The sequence below is a fragment of the Enhydra lutris genome, unplaced genomic scaffold, assembly GCF_002288905.1.
Source record: "Enhydra lutris kenyoni isolate GAN:26980312 unplaced genomic scaffold, ASM228890v2 scaffoldscaffold1, whole genome shotgun sequence".
NCBI classification, from domain to species: domain Eukaryota; kingdom Metazoa; phylum Chordata; class Mammalia; order Carnivora; family Mustelidae; genus Enhydra; species Enhydra lutris.
Window position 1 is genome coordinate 40,932,096 of NW_019154085.1, and position 18,771 is coordinate 40,950,866.

The window sequence follows — 18,771 nt, forward strand, 5'->3', positions numbered from 1 at the left end:
AATAGATGTACCTCAGGAGGTTCTGTGAGAGTCAAACATGACACTGCCTGGGAAGGACTTGATATAATATCCACACGAAGTTAGCGCTTGATAAAAGTTAATTTTCGCTCTTTGTCATGTCAAACAAGGACCCATCTTTTCCTAGTTTTATAAAGTTTTGAATGAATAAGTATTTAATTTGATCGAATGCCTTTTTAATATCTATTGAGATGATTATGTTGTTTCCCTTATTTCATTTACTGGCATAATAGCTTAAATTTATAAACTCCCTAACATTAACCTCTTTTGCAGAATTAAAATGAACTGTTCTGTTCTTGATTATATTATTTTTGGTACTGTGAATTTTATTTAGAATTTTTGTATATATGCTCGTAGGTGATATTGATTTATATGATTTTGGGCAAGTTAAGGTTTAAGAGCCATGGGGGCGCCTGGGTGGCTCAATGGGTTAAAGCCTCTGCCTTCGGCTCAGGTCATGATCACAGGGTCCTGGGATCGAGCCCCACATCGAGCCCCACATCGGGCTCTCTGCTCAGCAGGGAGCCTGCTTCCCTCTCTCTCTGCCTTACTCTTTGCCTACTTGTGATCTCTGTCAAATAAATAAATAAAATCTTAAAAAAAAAAGGTTTAAGAGCCATGGAAATGATAAAATATGGAGACATTTATGTGGCATCATTATTATCTGATTTTTTTGAAATATTAAAAAAAAGTTTGGCAGAGGTGCTTTTCCTCAGAGCCACTTACAGAGACCATTTTTATTTATTTATTTTTACTTAATTTTTAAGCAATCTCCACACCCAACATGGGGCTCTAACTCACAACCCCAAGATCAAGAGTTGCATGGTCCACCGACTGAGCCAGCCAGGCGTCCCCAGAGATCATTTTCAAATATTTGCTTCAGTTTCTTCTTTGGTGTTGATTGATTCTTGTTTTCTATCTCTTGTTTCACTTTCAGTAAGTTATCTTTATTTTTCAGAAAACAGTCCATTTGTTGAGCTTTTTGAGTTTTCTAACACACAGTTGTGCATAGTTTTCTGTAATTTTCAGATTTCTCTTTTATTACTGTTCTTTCTTCTTTTTCTCTTTTTGATTTTGTTTCCTCTTTGTGTTGGCTGGGCTCCTAGCAGGGAAGAGATGGCTTAATCCAGAGGGTTGACAGGGAAGGCAGCACAGCCTGGAGCTAGCAACCTTGGGAACCCATTCCCATACCTAAAGAGCCAGGGGACAGGCTGTCACCAGGCCTTCTGCTGGAGGCAGGGTGGGGTCAGGGGACCAAATGCCTCCCTCAGGTGCTCCTCTCACTCTGCCTGTGCCAGACCTGCGTGAGGCAGTCCACACGGGTCCATCTCCCAGACACAGGGCAGGTGGAAAAGGATGGACCCAGTCTAGATGGCGGGTAGGAAGAAGGTGAACATTTTTTTCTTTCCTTTATTCAATTTGCCCGAGGGTTGGCCACTTAATTTTCTGCTTTTCAAGTCATACACTCTTAGATTCAGTACCTGTTTTTTAATTTTTATTTAAAAAATTATCTGTGCTTTCAGAAACCTCTACTTACGTTATGTTTGAGGACAGAGCTCTGTCTTCTCTATTTCTCTTGTTCCCTCCCTGTCTTTTCTTGCTGTACTGACTTTCTTGAGTTTTTCTTCTTTGTTAGCATTCTCCAGGACGTGAGCTGCTGTTTATCGCCTTGGTTGTGGTGTTTCGTGCTGACTCGTGAACTCCTGGATTTTCCCATCTGATCGCTTTTTCTCGTCTCACGCTGCTCAGACTTTACTATTGATCTTCCCGAGCCGGAGATGCAATGGTGGACTGAGTTCTCAAGTCAGATTTCGCCAAAATGTCTTTTATTCTTTGTGTAGTGATTCTATGAAACATGGAAGGAACACCTTTGAGTCCTTGGCAAAATGATGCCCTTCTTTCGAGTGGTGCAATGTTTTCATAGGTCTGGCGATTTTTCTTTTCTGACAAAGAACTGTTGGGAAAAGTTGGAACAGATTCTTTTGGAGAACAGAGTGGGTTTCTGCCCAAATCCTCTTCCCAGAGACATAAAAGACCAGCAGGGATGGGGGTGGGAGCCCCAATCTGAGATCCAGCTGATGGAGGTAAGTGATGAGGGGTGGTGTGGCTCACAGATAGGTGGGCTTCCTCCCAGGGGTCTCATACAAGGAACAATGTGCTGGACTCCCAGCTGCTGGGGCAGGGTACTCAACAGACCCCCAGCAGCACTCTGGCTGCCTCCCCTCCACCTTTCACTTGGCCACCTGGCCTCCTCTCACCTTCTCTCTTCTGAACTAATGGCCTCTTATAATTCATTTTCTGACTCTCTTTGGCTGGATTCTTTGAGGTTTTGGTGGTAAGTAGTGAACACCCTTGGTTCCTAGGGCTGACATACATTTTCCCTTGTCTCTTTATCAGTCCAAGTGGCTTTTTGAATGCAGGGTTTCCACCCCTTGTTCCCCCACCCCATCTTGTCCAGAAGTCTACAACATTTAAGCAAGAAAAAAAATATGTACAAACAACACCAGAAATTAGAACTGATATATAATAAGAATTACAAACAGGTTTAAAAACAATTATAGAGCACACTAAGACGATTGACAGAGCGAGACAGAGATGCTAATGAGGTTCTTGAACTTTATTTTTTATTTTTCAAAAATTTTTAAAAGATTTTATTTATTTATTTGACAGAGAGAGATCACAAGTAGGCAGAGAGGCAGGCAGAGAGAAAGGGGGAAGCAGGCTCCCTTCTGAGCAGAGAGCCCGATGTGGGGCTCGATTCCAGGACCCTGGGATCATGACCTGAGCCAAAGACAGAGGCTTAACCCACTGAGCCACCCAGGTGCCCCAGGTTCTTGAATTTTAGAGTTTGATTTCTCTGTCCCCTCCTACCCCCACCCCCCATGAGTCTCACCATGGTAGAAGATGTTTCTGGGCCCGCTTGTCAGTGTTCACTTGGCCCGGAGTAGTCATGTAGAAATAGTCATATTTATCCAAGAGAATAAAAATGCCACAGTGTTTCTTTCTGCTTCCATTGGCTTGCCCTCTTGTGCTCAAGTAGACCTTCCCAAACCATATTAAGATTGTTCTAGAAATGTGCTGCTCAGAGGAAGCATCTTCCCACTTAGGACAGGGTGGACACCTGTTTTCACGGACAGCTGTTCAGTCATGTGGGAAATTTGCTCTCAGCCCCACTTCACCTGAGAGTGGAACAACGTCCCACGTATCTGGGTCTCCGGGGGGGCTCTTCCTGACACGGTTGCCCTGAAAGGCAACCCAGTCCTTGGAAGGAGTAGCAACCGAGGACCTAAGGGGTTAGCCCCCTAAATTGTTACTAAATCCCCACAAAGAGCTGGGAAGGGCTGGACGAGACCGTCGTAGTGCGCCATCTGGATTACGTGTAGGGCAGCTGCTGTCAAAGAGGATTTCGTCGTGGAACCTTCACTAAACATGCCACGTGTAAGACTGTGCGTCTGTGTGTACACATGTAGGTCACACATCTGTGTGTATGCACCCGTATGTACATGTATACATGCGTGTTCTCTGTGTGTATGTGTGTGTATTTGTACATGTTTATGCGTCTGGGACCAGAGTGAAGTGCAGCTGCTGAGGTGGTGGGGGAGGGCTGGGGACCCCCCCACCTGCCTGCAGAGCCCCCTTTCCCCCTCATGCAGTCTGGAACAGCCCATCTCCTGTGGGCGGGGCGGGGCTGGCGTGGTGACGCTGTACATTTTCCCTCCCAGACTGAACTGACCCAGCTGCAGGGACAGCGTGTCCAGCCCCATGTGTGGTGGCTGCTGAGATGTCACTGTGTAAGGGGGAGTGTCCTCTCTTCCTATTGTACTCACTTTTGAGTTCTGATCTGTCTGAGTCACATGGAACTGGGACCCCTTCTCATTTCAGTGTTCCTAGAACTTCTCTGAAAAAGCCAGAAGGGCTTGTCTGCCACACTTGATTAACTAAAGGGCCTTCCTGTCGTGTGCAGCTGTCTCTGCCCCTCTCCTGGTGACCCTCTTCTTTTTGTTGAAAGGCTGATGTTTGGGGCCTGCTCCCCTTATTTGCCCTCAGCCAACAAAGACTGTTCTGGGCCTGGTCTCATTTGCATATCTACCAGTGGAAGTGTCCTGAGAACAAGCAGTGAAAGATAAGGGCCTGGCAGGGTGGGGCTACCCCAGGGCTCTGCAAAGGGGGCTGAGGCTAGGGGGGAAGGGGGAATGGGGGTCTGGGGTGGTTCACCATTTCTGGGACATCTCCAGGAGGTGAGGTGACAGTGCCCTAGAGAGTCATCCTTGCTGACTCTGAAATAAGCCAGTAGTGGCTTCCGCTCGGGCTCTGGACACAGGACAGGGTACACAGTGATGAGCATTCAGAGACGAGACAAAGACAGAAAAAGAAACTTCCCTGCGAGAAATGAAAAGCCAAGTGGAAGCGAAATTACCCAAAATATTCTCCAAAACTTTCTTGAAACATCCATTGGTTCAAAAGCCAAAAAAAGATTGTATAACTTGACCACATAAAATCGTTAAATCTCTACACAGCCTAAAAAAAAAAAAAAAAAAAAAATCCATAAACACCGTCAACAATAAATAATTCCAAAATATATTGCGGCTTGTATCGAAGTCTTACAGATAAATAAGCAAAATATGATTTAAAAAAAAAAAAAAGAGTAAGCCAAACACATGAAAAGAAATTCTCAGAAAAAGAAAGACGAATAGTGAAACATGGGAACACAGTCAACTTTTCTCATAAAGAAAGGCAGATTAAAGTGAGTACTCATTTTTCTTTAACCTCTCAGATTTGCAAAGATTAACATGTCTGATAGCAGCCTGTTGGCAGGGCGTGGGGAAACAGACATATCCGGTTAGTGGGAGAGAAAAGTGACACAGACAGCCTTGCAGGGCGGCGATCATCAGTCCTGTCAGTCTCTCTCAAAACACAAAGCCCACGTCTTTCGTGCGGCTCTTCTCCTGGTGGTGATCTCCCCACAGCCACTAGTAAATGTCAGCACGTGCAGGGTCTGGCATGTTCCAGGCACTATCTAAATGCTCCTCCCACGTTAACTCACTCAGTGGATGCAGCAACAGATGGCTGGGGTTGTTAGGGTCCCCATCACACTGATGGGGAGGCTGAATCCGTGACTTCAGCCATCCCACGAGGTGTAGGTGCTAAGAGGCTCACTGCAACACCATTTAGGAGAGTAAAAAGCTAAAAGTAATTACCCAACCATCATCATGGGCCGGTGAAATAAATGATCGTACAACCACATGGTGGGATGTGAGTTGGAGAGACCTGTAAAATATGTTTTTTGGTGGGAAAAGCAAATGTCAGAACAACATATATATGGTGGTATTATGTGCACTTAAAAAGATATGTATATATATAAGTTTGAGTGTACATTTAAGAGTTCTGGGATGATTTACAAAAAGGAGTAGTAAATCGAAGAAGCAGGGCTCAACAGAAGGGGGAGGAGACATTTCTTTTTCTTTTCTCTCTCTTTTTTTAAAGATTTATTTATTTATTTGACAGAGAGAGAGAGAGATCACAAGTAGGCGGGGCTCCATCCCAGGACCCTGGGATCATGACTTGAGATGAAGACAGATGCTTCAACGACTGAGCCACCCAAGTGCCCCTAACTAGTGTATAATTTTAAATACTAGTTAAAGAGGAACGCCTGGGTAGCTTAGTTGGTTAAGCAGCTTACTCTTGATCTCAGCTCAGGTCTTGATCTCAGGGTCATGAGTTCAAGCTCCACATTGAAAAATAATAATAATAAAATAAAATAAAATCTAGTTAAAGAACACATACAAATGTTGAGTCAAGCGTCAGACACCCTGGAGGGGCTAAATACTCTTGAAGTTATGTCTTGAGGGTAGATTCCTTTAAATCAGACCACACAGCTGTCAAGTGCCCATGTAAATCATGTCCAGAAGACCCCACATGGCTTTTCCTGGAGCTCCTTGAGTGGTGGGCAGGGGGCAGAGGGAAGGGTCCTCAGACTGGGGCTGCTTGATGTCACGGCTGATCTCCACATCGGAATGGTCAGCTTCAAAGTTCAGAGTCATGCCCAGCTTCTTCGAGCCATGTCAGGGATTACTGTCCTTTCAGTTCCCAGAGAAATGGATTCCCTCACATGGGATCTAACGAAGCCTTTGGTCTATTTCAGATACCGGAATTGTGTTTACACGTACAGGATTCTGCCCAATGAAGATGATAAATTCACTGTCCAGGTAAGCCCTTTGTCAACCTGGACATCTGGCCCTGAGTAGAGCTGGTATTGGCAGAGAAAGGGACAGAGACAAAGAACACAGAAAAGAAAGGATGTGCCCCAAACACACGGACATGAGGGCCCGGCTAAGCCTCTTTCTCCCCAGAAATCTGCGGGTGGGGGTGGCTTGGTGGGTAAGCGGAGACCCCAGTCTCCATTGGGGAAGGGCGCCTGGAGACAATGGAAAGGGACTGTAGCTTGTTGCTTATTTTCTTCAGTGAGCTCAACTGAGTAAGGGTCGGTGGTCCAGGAGGGAGAGGAGAGGAGAGGAACTTCTAGGAGAACAGACCAGTTTTGTCTGAGGGCCTAGATGATCGCCCAATGGGTCAACACAAAACAGTGCTTTCCATTTGTAGACAGCTGTTCTGCCAAAGGCTGACTGATGCTTGTGGCACCTGGTGGCATGGTGTAGAGTCCAAGTGTGTAAAACTTGCTATTAAACGTTAACAAAGAATCAGCTGCAGCAAGTCTTTCCAAGGCTGAGTCTGAAAAGCCCACCCCCACCCCCCATAGTTTGCATGACAAACGTCACGGGCTCTGTGTGACCACAATGCAAGAAGACTGAGTGGTGTGGAGGCCCAGGGAGCTATTATTATCTGGCTGCATTAAGGGTGGGGGATGGTGTCAGAACAAAGGAGATGTCCTCAGGGTGGGGGCAGAGGAGTCATGCTCCATTCTCCAGACCATGGTCAGAGGCACCAAAAAAAAAAAGCATGCACCCACGTGCCCAGCAAAGAGCAGGGATGGACCAGGGTTCGGATGCCATGTCATGGAGGACAGCCACAGGGCCTGTGGGGTTTAGCTGAAAAGAAAATCCAAGTGGAAGAGAGGTGGGGCATGATCACGGATTCCAAAATGTGAAGGGAACGACTCATTTTGGCCAGAGCTAGGATGCCGTTGAGGGCAGGACAACAGAAAGATGTTGGGGACACTTGTCATTGGAAACGCGTCAAGGAGGAGAAGGCCTGTGGAGTAGAACACCTCTGGGAAGAAGACAGGGGCCAAAGGAATTGCTTCAGTGAGCCACTAAGTCAGAGAATGAGACCCTAAGGGGGTGCTTAAACCAACCCTGGGGCTTTCAAAGCTGACTGCCTGGGCAGCTGGGGCTCTTTGAGGCAGGGGCTTCTGGGAGATGCCAGTTTGGGCTCATTTGGTGTCGCCACACCCGATAGAGGTCAGGCTGAGTCGCTCTGGGCTGCTTCATCCTTCCCAGTGGGTGTCTGCACCGGGATCTGAAGAATATCCATTTGGATGTTTCTAGTGCGTCTGGGGCGCCCACATGTCTCAGCCCTGTCACCAGGGAAAAATGGCGGCGCCCCGAGCATCAGACTGTCCTCTCAGGTCCTTGGCAGCTGCTTGTCGTGGGCACGGTGGTCTCTCCGGAGGGGAATCCTGTGTGGAGCAGGCAGTGGCCCCCACAGCCTCCGCGGTGTTTTGTGAGTCTAGGACGCTGTGAGCTTTCCTGGCCGGGTTGGCACCCTTGACAGGCGGTTTGCTGAAAGGAGTCTCAACTCTCTTAAGTTAAAAGTTGGTCAATGCTTTTGATCTTTTTTCCCCTTGTGGTTTCTTCTATTCCTTCAAAGTGAAGACGACTTCAAGTATGACTAGGCCTTGAGCTGGAAAAGACATAACTCTGTGGCTTCTTGTACGCATGGCTGTACCCACGGCCTGCAAACAGGCACTGACTGAGTCTGGCCTGTGCCCCTCTCACCTTCATGTCCTTGTCACCATGGCTGTGCGTTCCTGGGAGTTGCTCCCTGTCCCGAGGTGGTTTCAGAATCTGGGGCCTCATCAGGCTTTCGGGGTATCAAAGAACGGAGCCTTGCTTTGGCTGACCTCTGTAAGGAGTGGGCAGCCTGTGAGGGAGAAGGCCTGGCTTGGGATCAGAGGCCCCCCAAGTGTGCCCCGGCATGCCTCAGCCCCCCTTTGCCCGTCTGTTCTTCTCCCCAAGACAGGTGTCCTTCTCAGTTACCAGTCCCCAGAGGGGATCTGGGTGGCTCAGCCACCAACAGCTTTCTCTGCATGGGCCACTCAGGGGCCACAGGCTGGCGTGTCAGCCAGGTGCCCGAGCCGCTGCCCGCCCCCACAGTCAGAGCAGGAAGACAGAGCTGGTGACCTGAGGCCACGCTCAACCAGGGCGATGGGCAGGCAGTCTTCATCGAAAAGCTGGGGCCCTGCTGGACCGGTGGGCTGGGCCAGCCCTGGGCCTGTGACCTCTTGGGGGACCAGGGTGCAGGGATCTGTGGGGCCTAGGCAGTCTGTGGAAGCTTCCCCTCCGAAGGATACACCTTCCCGTAAAAACACGACACCTTCCTGAGATCACAGAAGTAGAAGGCTCCCGAGGAGCACGCTGAGGCTCGTGTGCAAGGAGGTGAAATCAGAGATCTGACCGGCTCTCAGTCCTGACCCACTCTTGCTTATTTTTAACCCTGGTTCCTCTTTTCATGTCGAGGCAAAACCTCATACTCTTTTCTGAGTCGAGCCACGGTTTCTAAATAACTCATTCCTTACACCTGAGCCTGCCTACTGCCACCAGTGTGGGGCCCCTAAAATAAGAATCTGGCTTGAAAAACTTGTCCAAAGAAAGCACCAGCGGCTTGAGTCGCTTTCTTACTTGAGTTCCCTCCACTCTTCTTGCTGGGGCTTCTGTCTTTTTGGACAAAACCAAAGGGCCACCCCACCTCCGATCGTCACAGAAGGACCTCAGGCGGTGGGTCTGTGTGTCATGGTGCATGACCGCCCCATTTGGGTCAGGAAGAGGAGCGATCCTGACCCTTCAGGGCCTTGCTCTCTCTCCACCTTTCTCAGACTTCGTGGAAATCAGAGAGGGGGAGGGAAGGCTGTAGCTTCATTCCCCTCCCCTGCTGTGAGTATTAAGGTAGCTGAGGCCTGCAGAAGGCGGAGCTCACCCCCAGGTCTCCACCCCAGAAAGTGTGTCCAGACCTGGTTGTGTGTTGGACCCCTGGGAAGGGTGGACTCTACCCTAGGAGGGTACAGAAGCAGGGAGGTGTCACCTCTCAGGGAGAGAGGCCTCCTTTCCTTCCCACGGTTGTCAATGGCCTCTGATCAAAAGTGACCTCTGGCCCTTGCAGTTGATCAGTGAGGTACCTGGAACAAAGGCAGGAAAGCCTACGACGACGTATAAAACACCCACCCGGGTGAGTGACTGGCAGGGGGGACCCACCACCCCCTCCACCACTGTCGTCTTTCTTCACTGGGAGGAAACAGATGTCAAATAAAGCAACCACATCTGCTGACCCGCATAAGTCAGTCCTACCTCCTGCTCAGGTGAGGGAGGGAAGGACAAATGGAGGACAAAGAGATGGAGGGAGGGGGAGGAAGACAACGGAGAGAAAGGAAAGAAGGAAAGAGAAATGAATGAGAAGAGAAAGAGGAAGGAGAGAAGAGGGAGGGATAGAGGTGGGTGATGGTGGGGGCAGTATTCTAAAAGGTTCTAGGCAGTGCCTAGGGGTGGTGAGAAGGGGGCAGTTGCTGTGGTCATCAGTCTCTCTCAGCTCTGCCCCTTGGGCTGTGGATTTCTCTGCCTCAGTTACCTCAGGAGCCTGCAGAATTATCATGGGGCTGGTGGGTCAACAGCTTTTCTGGCCCCCCAATCCTGAGAACCTTCTGGTCCTCGGGGGTGGGCAGCCAGGGGCAGACAGGTCCGCTCCACCCCTCAGGCCTGAGTTTCCCATGCTCAGAGTTGCATTTCTTATAAACTCCTTTTCTGACTTGGAAAGAGAAGTGACTCTCCTCCGGAGTCTGTAAGGCTTCTGGGCCTTTCGAAATGGCCCTCCTCCCTGGGAGAGTAAGGACCAGTGTGAAGGGTAGGAGTGGACTCTGGCAGGAGACTCGCGAACAGCATCCTTCAGACACGTCACAGAAGGGACTGCCCCCAAACCCACGTCAATAGGACCTTTCGGCTGTATTCCTACAACCCCTCAACCCTTGCTCTCTTTCTGACATCCTTCCTACCAAGAAGTACAAAGCCGAAAATAAAAGCTGCCCCTGGACCATCATGTCAGGGCTCGCCGTGAACTTCCTGTCTTTTTCTCATGGTTGAGACTGCATCCAGGATACTGAGTGTTTAAGACAGGAACACGCACAAGCTTTCCAGCACGTTGAGGTGGAGAGGGAGTTCGAAACCGCCTCGCAGACTCTTTCAGTCTTTTTCCCCCCATTTAGAGGAAAGGCCCAGAGGCTCCAGCAGCCTGGGCGAGAGGCTCATGACTCAGTTCCTGGTGTCTGACAGTGGCTGTGGCTGTGTCACCAGGGCAAGTGTGGCTTTTGGAGACAGTAAACAAAACAACTTTCTAAAAGCCGTTGTCATAAGGGTCCTGGAGGGTAAAGGGCTGAGCCATTGTTATTAAGTTCAGGAAGAGGGTGTCAGCTGTTATTGTTCTGAGTGGTCACCCAGTGAAGTAAAGATTCCGTCAGAGCCGCCCGGGCGAAGGATGTGGCTCTCACACACACTTCCTGACATTGCACAACGGGACGGAGCCGCGAAGGTGCAGGCGACAGGAGACACGCAGGGCCACCCACCCTGCAAGACGGGCTCAGCCATGGCCATGCAGAGGGCGCTGGGCTGGGCGGGGACTGCGGGGACCCAGCAGTCCCTTCACACCCCAATGGCCATGATCTAGAAGCCTGCATATTTTTTATTTTTTATTTGTTTTTAAGATTTTATTTATTTATTTGACAGAGAGATCACAGCTAGGCAGAGAGGCAGGCAGAGAGAGAGAGGAGGAAGCAGACTCCCTGCTGAGCAGAGAGCCTGATGCGGGGCTCGATCCCAGGACCCTGAGATCATGACCCGAGCAGAAGGCAGAGGCTTAACCCACTGAGCCACCCAGGCACCCCTAGAAGCCTGCATATTTTTAAAATTAATTTTATTTTTTTATTTGTATCTGCTGTTGAACACGGGCAGCTCCAAACATCCCCAGTTGCCTTTGTCTTCAAAATGGAACTTGGTGGAGATAAAAATTGTTGAGGACCAAGTTTTTTGTTGCTGTTGTTTCCCCCAGACTCTCCAGAGGCGTCGCTCTGCTGCCTTCAGAAGCGCGCTATTACAACCAGCCCCAAATACAAAAACCCAAGGCCAGCCTGGTGTTGGTTCTCATATACGGAACCAGGTTGTTTTGTTTTTTTTTTCCTTTTCTTTTCCTGCTTTGAAGCTGGTGGGAGTTTTTTTCCTACCCTTGTCATTTTCCTTTTGTCGGTAGTTCCTGAAAATGTGTTCAGCCCGTTCTGTCTCCAAATGTGGGTCTTCTTTCGGCTCAGACTGCTCTTCTGTTCGGTCCTGGAGTACATGTTTAATCCAGCTCTTCCCACTTTTATTTGTCATTATTTTATTTCTTTGACAATGGAACCTCCAGATGACTGTCTCTGCTTTCTCTGCCCTCCCCTCCGCACCCCGTACCCGTGCACCTTGTCCCTGCTGGTCCTTGCTTCAAGCCTGCTGGTCTGCCTTGCTCCTTGCCTCCCCCTCCACCAGTGGACCCATTTCCTCTTAGCTACCAAAGCAGAGCTCACAGGGGGCCCACACCGCTTGGGGGGTGGGCTTGGGCATGAGACTAGGATGTAATTATAACCAAGGAGATGTGAAGGAAAGCTCCGTGTGGGGCTTCTGGGAAAAGTTTATTTGTCTTAGAAAGAGATACAAGGATGAAATGGTCCCTTTTCTACCTTTGGAAGCTGTCATAGTGTGGAACAGCTGGGGCTACCGCTCCCATCTCGCAAGCCAAAGGGGAGACAGCTGGGGAGGGAGGCCAGTATGCGGAGGGCAGAGCAGACAGGTGCCATGAACCCGCGTCCCCAAGGATGCCTCTGCATGAACTGGACAGAATCAGCCCATGTGATCGCCACCGTGCCTCTTGTCTTCCTGTTTGTGAGAGCATTCGTTTTTGTTCAAGTAACTGATTTGGGGTTTTCTGTCACCTGCAACTAAAAGTGTCCCAGCATGCAGAGGTTTGGGTTGTCCTAGGGAATTTCAAAGCAGAAAATGAAAACTTTAACATCAAGTTTCACTGCCTCCAGCGCCCCCAAGCCGTGATCAGACCCCTGTGGTCTCTGACTCTTCCTTCTCTGAAACTGCGGCCTGCGCCGTGTTGCTGGACCCACTCGCTCCCTTCCCCTGCCCCCCCCCCCCCACAACATTCCTTGTGCTGCATCTCTGTGCCAGACATCCTGGAGTTCAGTGTCCCTTTGTCCCACTGTAACCAAGAAAGTCCAAACACCAGCCATTTCTGCCTGGGAAGGCACCTCCATTACTTGCTTCCTATTGATGGTTTAACCTCTTTGTTTGGGATTGCCTTTCAAGGTGATGTTCTGGGTCTAGCTTTCAAATACGCAAAAGGCCACTTAAAGTCACCCAACAGAAGGGATTCTTTCCTCTAAGAAAATATGCCTCCCCCCAGAGGCCTTCCCTGATGACTCCATAAAAATGTCTATCCGCCCCCATCCCCATATCCTGCTGTATCTTCCCTGTGACACTTGTAACCGCCTGCTTTCCTTGATTTATTTATTGTCTGTCCTAGAATGGTCCCTGGCATGGGGGGGCCACTTGGTAACTATTTCTCAAACGGCTGGTGTCCCCTGCCACCCGTAAGCATGTAGAAAGAGCTGCACGTTTCTTCAACAGTCGTGACTTGTTTTACTCTTGCCACACTTAGCTGCCCTCCAGTGGGTGTCCACGGGACGTGCCTGATCTGTTTGTTGACTCCTCACCCTTGCTGGTCATGCCTTGGCCAGTTTCCTCCACATTCCAGGCAGGGTCCCCTACTGCCCGGTCTCCGCTTTGCTCTCACCCCCTCCCATGTGGATTTGAATTTCACCGCTGAGTTTTTCATTCTGCTCCAAGCCTGCCTGACCTGGCTGGTCTCCCTCTTTCACTGGCCCTGTTGTCTGTTGGTCTTTTCCGTTCTCTTCTCGTGGGTTTTCACTCCTGGCTCTTACAGGCCTTGCCTTCTTTATGCTTATGAGGACCTGAGATACTTCTCTCGGTGTTTTCCTACTTCCTGCAGCAGGGGCTTCCTCCAGGTCCTATTCTGACGAACCTCCGTTTCCTCTTCTGAAATTTTGGGGTAAAGGCAGTCCTCTCGTAGGCGTGTTTCTGGGATGGAAGGAGATGGTTTCTGTGGAGCACACGGCTCAGTGCTGGACATACATGTGGCTTAGTAAATGACCGTTTTGCAATGACATGGAACGGGGGAGAGAAGTGCGGAGGCCAGTTAGCTCAGCAACACCCAGGCAGAAGCCGAGGCCTGCCAAGGGTTGGGGGTGCCAGGTGCAGGGGAGGCCGAAAGTCCGCACACTTGGAGGCACAAAACAGACTTAGGAGTCCTGGGATTGGAACAAGACAGTCTAGGGGGCTGGGAAAGGAGAATGAGCGGCCAGGCATCCTGATTGGCCAGATTACAGCCCAGGAGCAGAGAGGAGAAGGAGGTGCTGAGTCTGGGCTTCTCTGTCCTCTCTGGATGGGGAACTGATTCAAGAACTGTGATGGTCCTGTGTCTGCTCATTGGGCTTATGTCAGCGCAGCTTTGGAGAAGTGGGAAGACAGAAGGAGGGGGTCAGGGCAGGGGCTGGTGCCTGGGGTCCCATGAGGCAGCAGGAAGAGAGAGACTTGGGGATACGGGATGGATCCAAGGGAGGGTCCCCTTACTCCCCCTGGGCCCTACCTTCTCATCCTTTCTCACCATTGCCCCCATTTCTTGAGCCCTTCTTGGAGCCAGCCACTTGATCTATGTCCTTTAACCGAATCCTAGAAAGGAGTATCATTACCATTATTCCCATCCGAAATACAAGGAAACTAAGGGGCTAACATTGTTTGCTGGGTTCATACAACTAGTCAGTGGTGGGATAGAGATGTTATTTGATCTGCCATGCTCTGGCTTAAGGGCCAGGCCACCCTACCTCTCCTTGGCTTGGCTCTTAGTCACCAAGGTGCTCTGCAACCCGGGCATCTGCCTGGAAGGCCAGATTGAGCCTGCTGCTGCCGCCATGTTTGGCTACTGACTTTGGCTTTCCTGGCCACCTAAGGTTGACCCTCACAATGGAACTGGCTGTGAGTGGTATGGCATTTGAATCTATAACCTTCTCGAATGAAGCTCAGGATGACCCTACTCTCAAGCCAAGTCCAGTCAGCGCTAGAGCCCTATCTCCTGACCATAGTCCCTAATGACTTGTCATTCTAGAATGACTTAGCTCAGAGATTCCCCATGTGTTCATCTGCTTGTTCATTCAGCATATTTTGGTTGGGGCACTGGGGGTACAATAGTTAGTCAACCTTGTACTGTGTCCTTGCCCTTATGGGATAGACGTTCAGTTTAGAGACTGATGACAAGCAATTGTCAAGATTATCTCTTGGTGGGCGCCTGGGTGGCTCAGTGGGTTAAGCCTCTGCCTTCAGCTCAGGTCATGATCTCAGGGTCCTGGGATCAAGTCCCGCATCAGGCTCTCTGCTCGGCAGGGAGCCTGCTTCTTCCTCTCTCTATATCTGCCTGCCTCTCTGCCTACTTGTGATCTCTTTCTGTCAAATAAATAAATAAAATCTTAAAAAAAAAAAAAAAAGATTATCTCTTGGGCCCCAGATTTGTATATCTAGAAGTAGAGGTGTTTCAGGTATTTCCATAGCAAAAGGAGTTCCCCTCAAGTGGGAGGAAATGAATGACCCAACCAATCCCTCCAAAAAATCATCACTCCCTCTTCTGTGCTCCCCTAGCACTTCCCCTCCTCCCCCTACCATGCCCTTCCCATGTGGGTGACCCTTAGCTCTGTGTCTGTCTCCCCCTATCTCTCCACCCCCATGAGCTGTGGGTGCCTTGGGAACACGAACGAGAACTCTTTTGCTTCTGCCTCTCCTCTAGAGCCTGACATAGGGCAGAGAATTCATAACCATTCATTAACAATTGGACTTGGCTTGAGATAGAAAAATCCTAATTTCTTCATTAGTCATTTTTTTTAAGTTTTATTTTTTTAAACATTTTATTTATTTACTTAGAGGGAGATAGAGAGCACAAGTAGGCAGAGAGGCAGGCAGAGGGAGAGGGAGAAGAAACAGGCTCTCTGCTGAGCAGGAAGCCCGATGTGGGGCTCGATCCCAGGACCCAGGTGCCCCACCACTAGTCATTTTTACAAAGAGATTCACCATTAGAGGGTAGGAAGTTCTCAGAGTCCCTTCATTATAGCTGCTCTTGACAGTCCAAGTGAAGAGTCCCTAGGGGGCAGATGGCCATCAGAGCGCCTGCCCGTCTCTCCACCGTATTTACTCTCTTTCGTGACTTGGGGAGAAAAGGTTCTGAAGTTTTGAAATGAAGAACTATGTTTTCCACAATCCAATATCTCTGGTAAATATCCACTCTTAAGATCCTGGAAAGAGGCCATAGTACCTCATACTGGGACAAGAACAGGACACAAGGACATAGTCCCAGGCTTTAAAGAGGGAAACCAGATATTCACAACAAGTGGATTTCAAGGTTACTCAGAAGTCTGCAAGAAAAACTGTTGACTGCTCTGGAAACCAGACAACAGAATAGCTCTCCCTTTGTGAGAAGGCATCAAGGAGATAGTCACTCCTACCAACACCAAACTCCTCCCTGCCCCGGGATCTTTGCACTTGCCCTGCCCTCTGCCTGGGACTCTAACCCCTAGATTATCACATAGCTAACTGCCCCAAAGTTACTCCCAGGTCTCCCTCTCTAAAGCCATCCCCTGCCCTGACAGTCATTCCGCTATGACCCTGTTTTATTTATTATTTTTATTCATTATTCATAGCTCTTACCACTGTCAGCAATATATTAGTTTTCTTTTGCTGCTGTAACAAATTACTGCAAATGTAGTGATTTAAAAATCACCCAGATGTGAGGCACCCAGCTGGCTCAGTTGGTTGAGCATGTGACTCTTGATCTCAGCATTGCAAGTTTGAGCCCCACATTGGGGGTAGAGATTAGTTTAAAATAAAATCTTTTTAAAAACCCACAAATGTATTATCTTACGGTTTGAGGGGTTGGTAGTCTGAAATGGGTCTCACTGGGCTAACATCAAGGTGGTTGGCAGGACTATGGTCCTTTCTGGAGACTTGGAGGGAAATCGGTCTTTGCCTTTTGGCTCATAGCCCGTTTTTCCACCTTCAGAGCCAGGAATGGTTTTCTCCCCTTTCCACATCTCTGGTTCTGACTCCCTTCTTTCCCTTATGAGGACCCTCAGGATTTGATTGGGCCCACCTGAATAATTCAGAACACTATCCCTATTTCAAGGTCAGTACATTGGTGACCTTAATTCCTTCTACATCTTAAACCTCCCCCCACCACGCCCTGCCATGCCGTAAACATACCTCTGGGATTCAGGGATCAGGCTGTAGACTTCTTGGAGGGGGTTCTGCCCACCACAGTGACTATCTGTTATTTATTAACTCGCTCATTTGTCCTCTGTCTCCACTGTGAGGATGTGAAACCCAGGGGAGTTAAGACCTTGTCCTTCTTGCTCACGGCTGTGTCTGCAGCTCTTAGGAGAGCACGTGGCCCACGGGAGCTTCTCAATAAACATTTGCTAAATGGTTGAACGAAGGGGTAAATTTGTAATATGAGTGGGGGAGGAAAGGCCTCCATTTCTTTATCTCTACAAGGAGGGGAGTGCAATGGAGACCTCCAGAGGCCTCTGTGCTCTAAAATTTTACGATGCCTTCCATGACAATGACATTGACCAAGGTTTAGGAGAGGGGAGCAGCCATTTTGGACTCTGCAGCAGAGCAGCAGGAACTGGGTCTGGGGCTAAGGGAAGGTGGCAGGGGAGTGTGGGGGCGAGCAGCAGAGTCAGTCAGGGAGCTGCCCCAGGCTGCACCTCCCCGAGGCAGCTCCTCTCCAGGCTGAGGATGTGGAACTTGTCTGCCAGCTGTCATTTCTGTCTCCCAACAAGTACCTCAAGAGTTTCACAAAGAGAAATGAAGCAAGCTAGAAAGAAGATCATCTCAGGACTGTGTAATTAAGGATAAAAATATCCCTCCCAAGCTCCCAGCAAAGGGGAGGTAGAGAATGCCCCTGATCCAGCGAAGCCATGAAGGGTTTTGAAAGATAATGATTGGTACAGGTTTTTAGTATGGATAAGCTTTCACCATTAAGGACACCATCTATCTCCAAAGAGCACCAAAAACCACATGGTTACATTCTTCACGGCGAGGAGTTCCAAGTGTGCAGCTTTGTTAAATACAGAACCTTTGCTTGGGGCGAGAGAAAAAGGGGAAATGGACATAGAGAAGGAGAAGATGGGCTTCCTTCTTTGCATGTAGCAGAAGGAAATGGTGATTCTGGAGGCAACTGCTCAATCCTGGAGGTGGAAGAGGACTTAGGGGCTCCCAGCATCAACCCCCTGCCCCCCCATCTCCCCTCCCTTCCGTCTTGAGCCAGAAGGAGCCAGGATACAGAGGGCATGCCCGGCTCACCACCCTCCCCCTGGGTCCCCACGCCCACTCCAGCCCTCTGCATCCCTCAGCCCAATCCCACGCTTCCCACCTAAAGGATGTATTCCTGCTGGGAGGCGTGAACACACTTCCACCCCAATGGTGCAAATGGTCACGAAGGAAGGAGAAAGATAAATCACAGGGCCTGAGAGAGATGAGAAAATAAGTGGCCTCTCCATCTGAGAGCAGCGAGCGTGAGGCCCCACAGCTCACACAGCCCGGCCATGCCCACTTCCTCCCTCACTCATCTGGCTAACTCTTCTCTTCTTTCTTTTCTTTTCCTCTCTCTCTCTCTCTCTCTCTCTCTCTCTCCCTTTTTTTTTTTTTTTTTTTTTTTGCCTTAAGAGGGTTTCTTGCAGGTCAGTATTTATTATCTCTGCTTTTTCTCTTAGCAAAATAGTAAGTGGGGGTGAGGATGTTCAAACCAAAAATACTCAGCACAGATAAAATCCCCAGCCACCGAACACAGCCTTGCTTCTGGGGAAACTGTCCATGTAAATAGGTTTCTCTAAAATTTAACTTTAGAACCTGTACCGTACTTGCCAGTTCAAAAATAGTCTTAAAGACTTTGTGGGAAGTCCTTGGAGCACTCACGAAAGCATTCTTTTGAAAGTCGACTCTGATATCCGGGGGAGAGGTTTGCAAAAATTTGACAACGGGCGGCATCAAGTCCAGTCAACTTAGGACAAACGGCACGATTTTCAGCGCGCAGTGGTTCCCTGTAAAAGTGAAAGGGGTCGGAAGGTACAGACATCCACTTAGAAAATCAGTAAGTCCTGGGCGTGTAATGTACAACACGCTAGCTGTAATTAACGATTGGGCGTTATGTATTTGAAAGTTGCTCAAAGAGTGGGTAGATGGCAAAAAGCTCTGATTGGAAGAAAAAATACTTTGTAACTGCATGTTGATGAAATTAACAAGACAAGTCGTGGGGATTGTTTTGCAATATATGCCTATCTAACTTGAGTCATTATGTTGTACCCAAGAAGCTAATATGATCTTATGTCAGTTATAGCTCAATTTTTTTCATGTGAAAAATGAATTTTATTGGAAA

The 18,771-nt window shown here is 49.0% G+C and overlaps 1 protein-coding gene across 1 annotated transcript in view; it reads left to right on the forward strand.

Moving 5' to 3' along the window:
• LOC111153162 (inositol polyphosphate-5-phosphatase D) overlaps positions 1–18,771 on the forward strand; it is a 108,377-nt gene that overhangs the window by 9,296 nt on the left and 80,310 nt on the right. Inside the window, exon 2 of the mRNA XM_022512016.1 lies at positions 6,161–6,224. Coding sequence (XP_022367724.1) covers positions 6,161–6,224 — 64 coding nt within the window. The remainder of the gene's footprint in view (positions 1–6,160; positions 6,225–18,771) is intronic.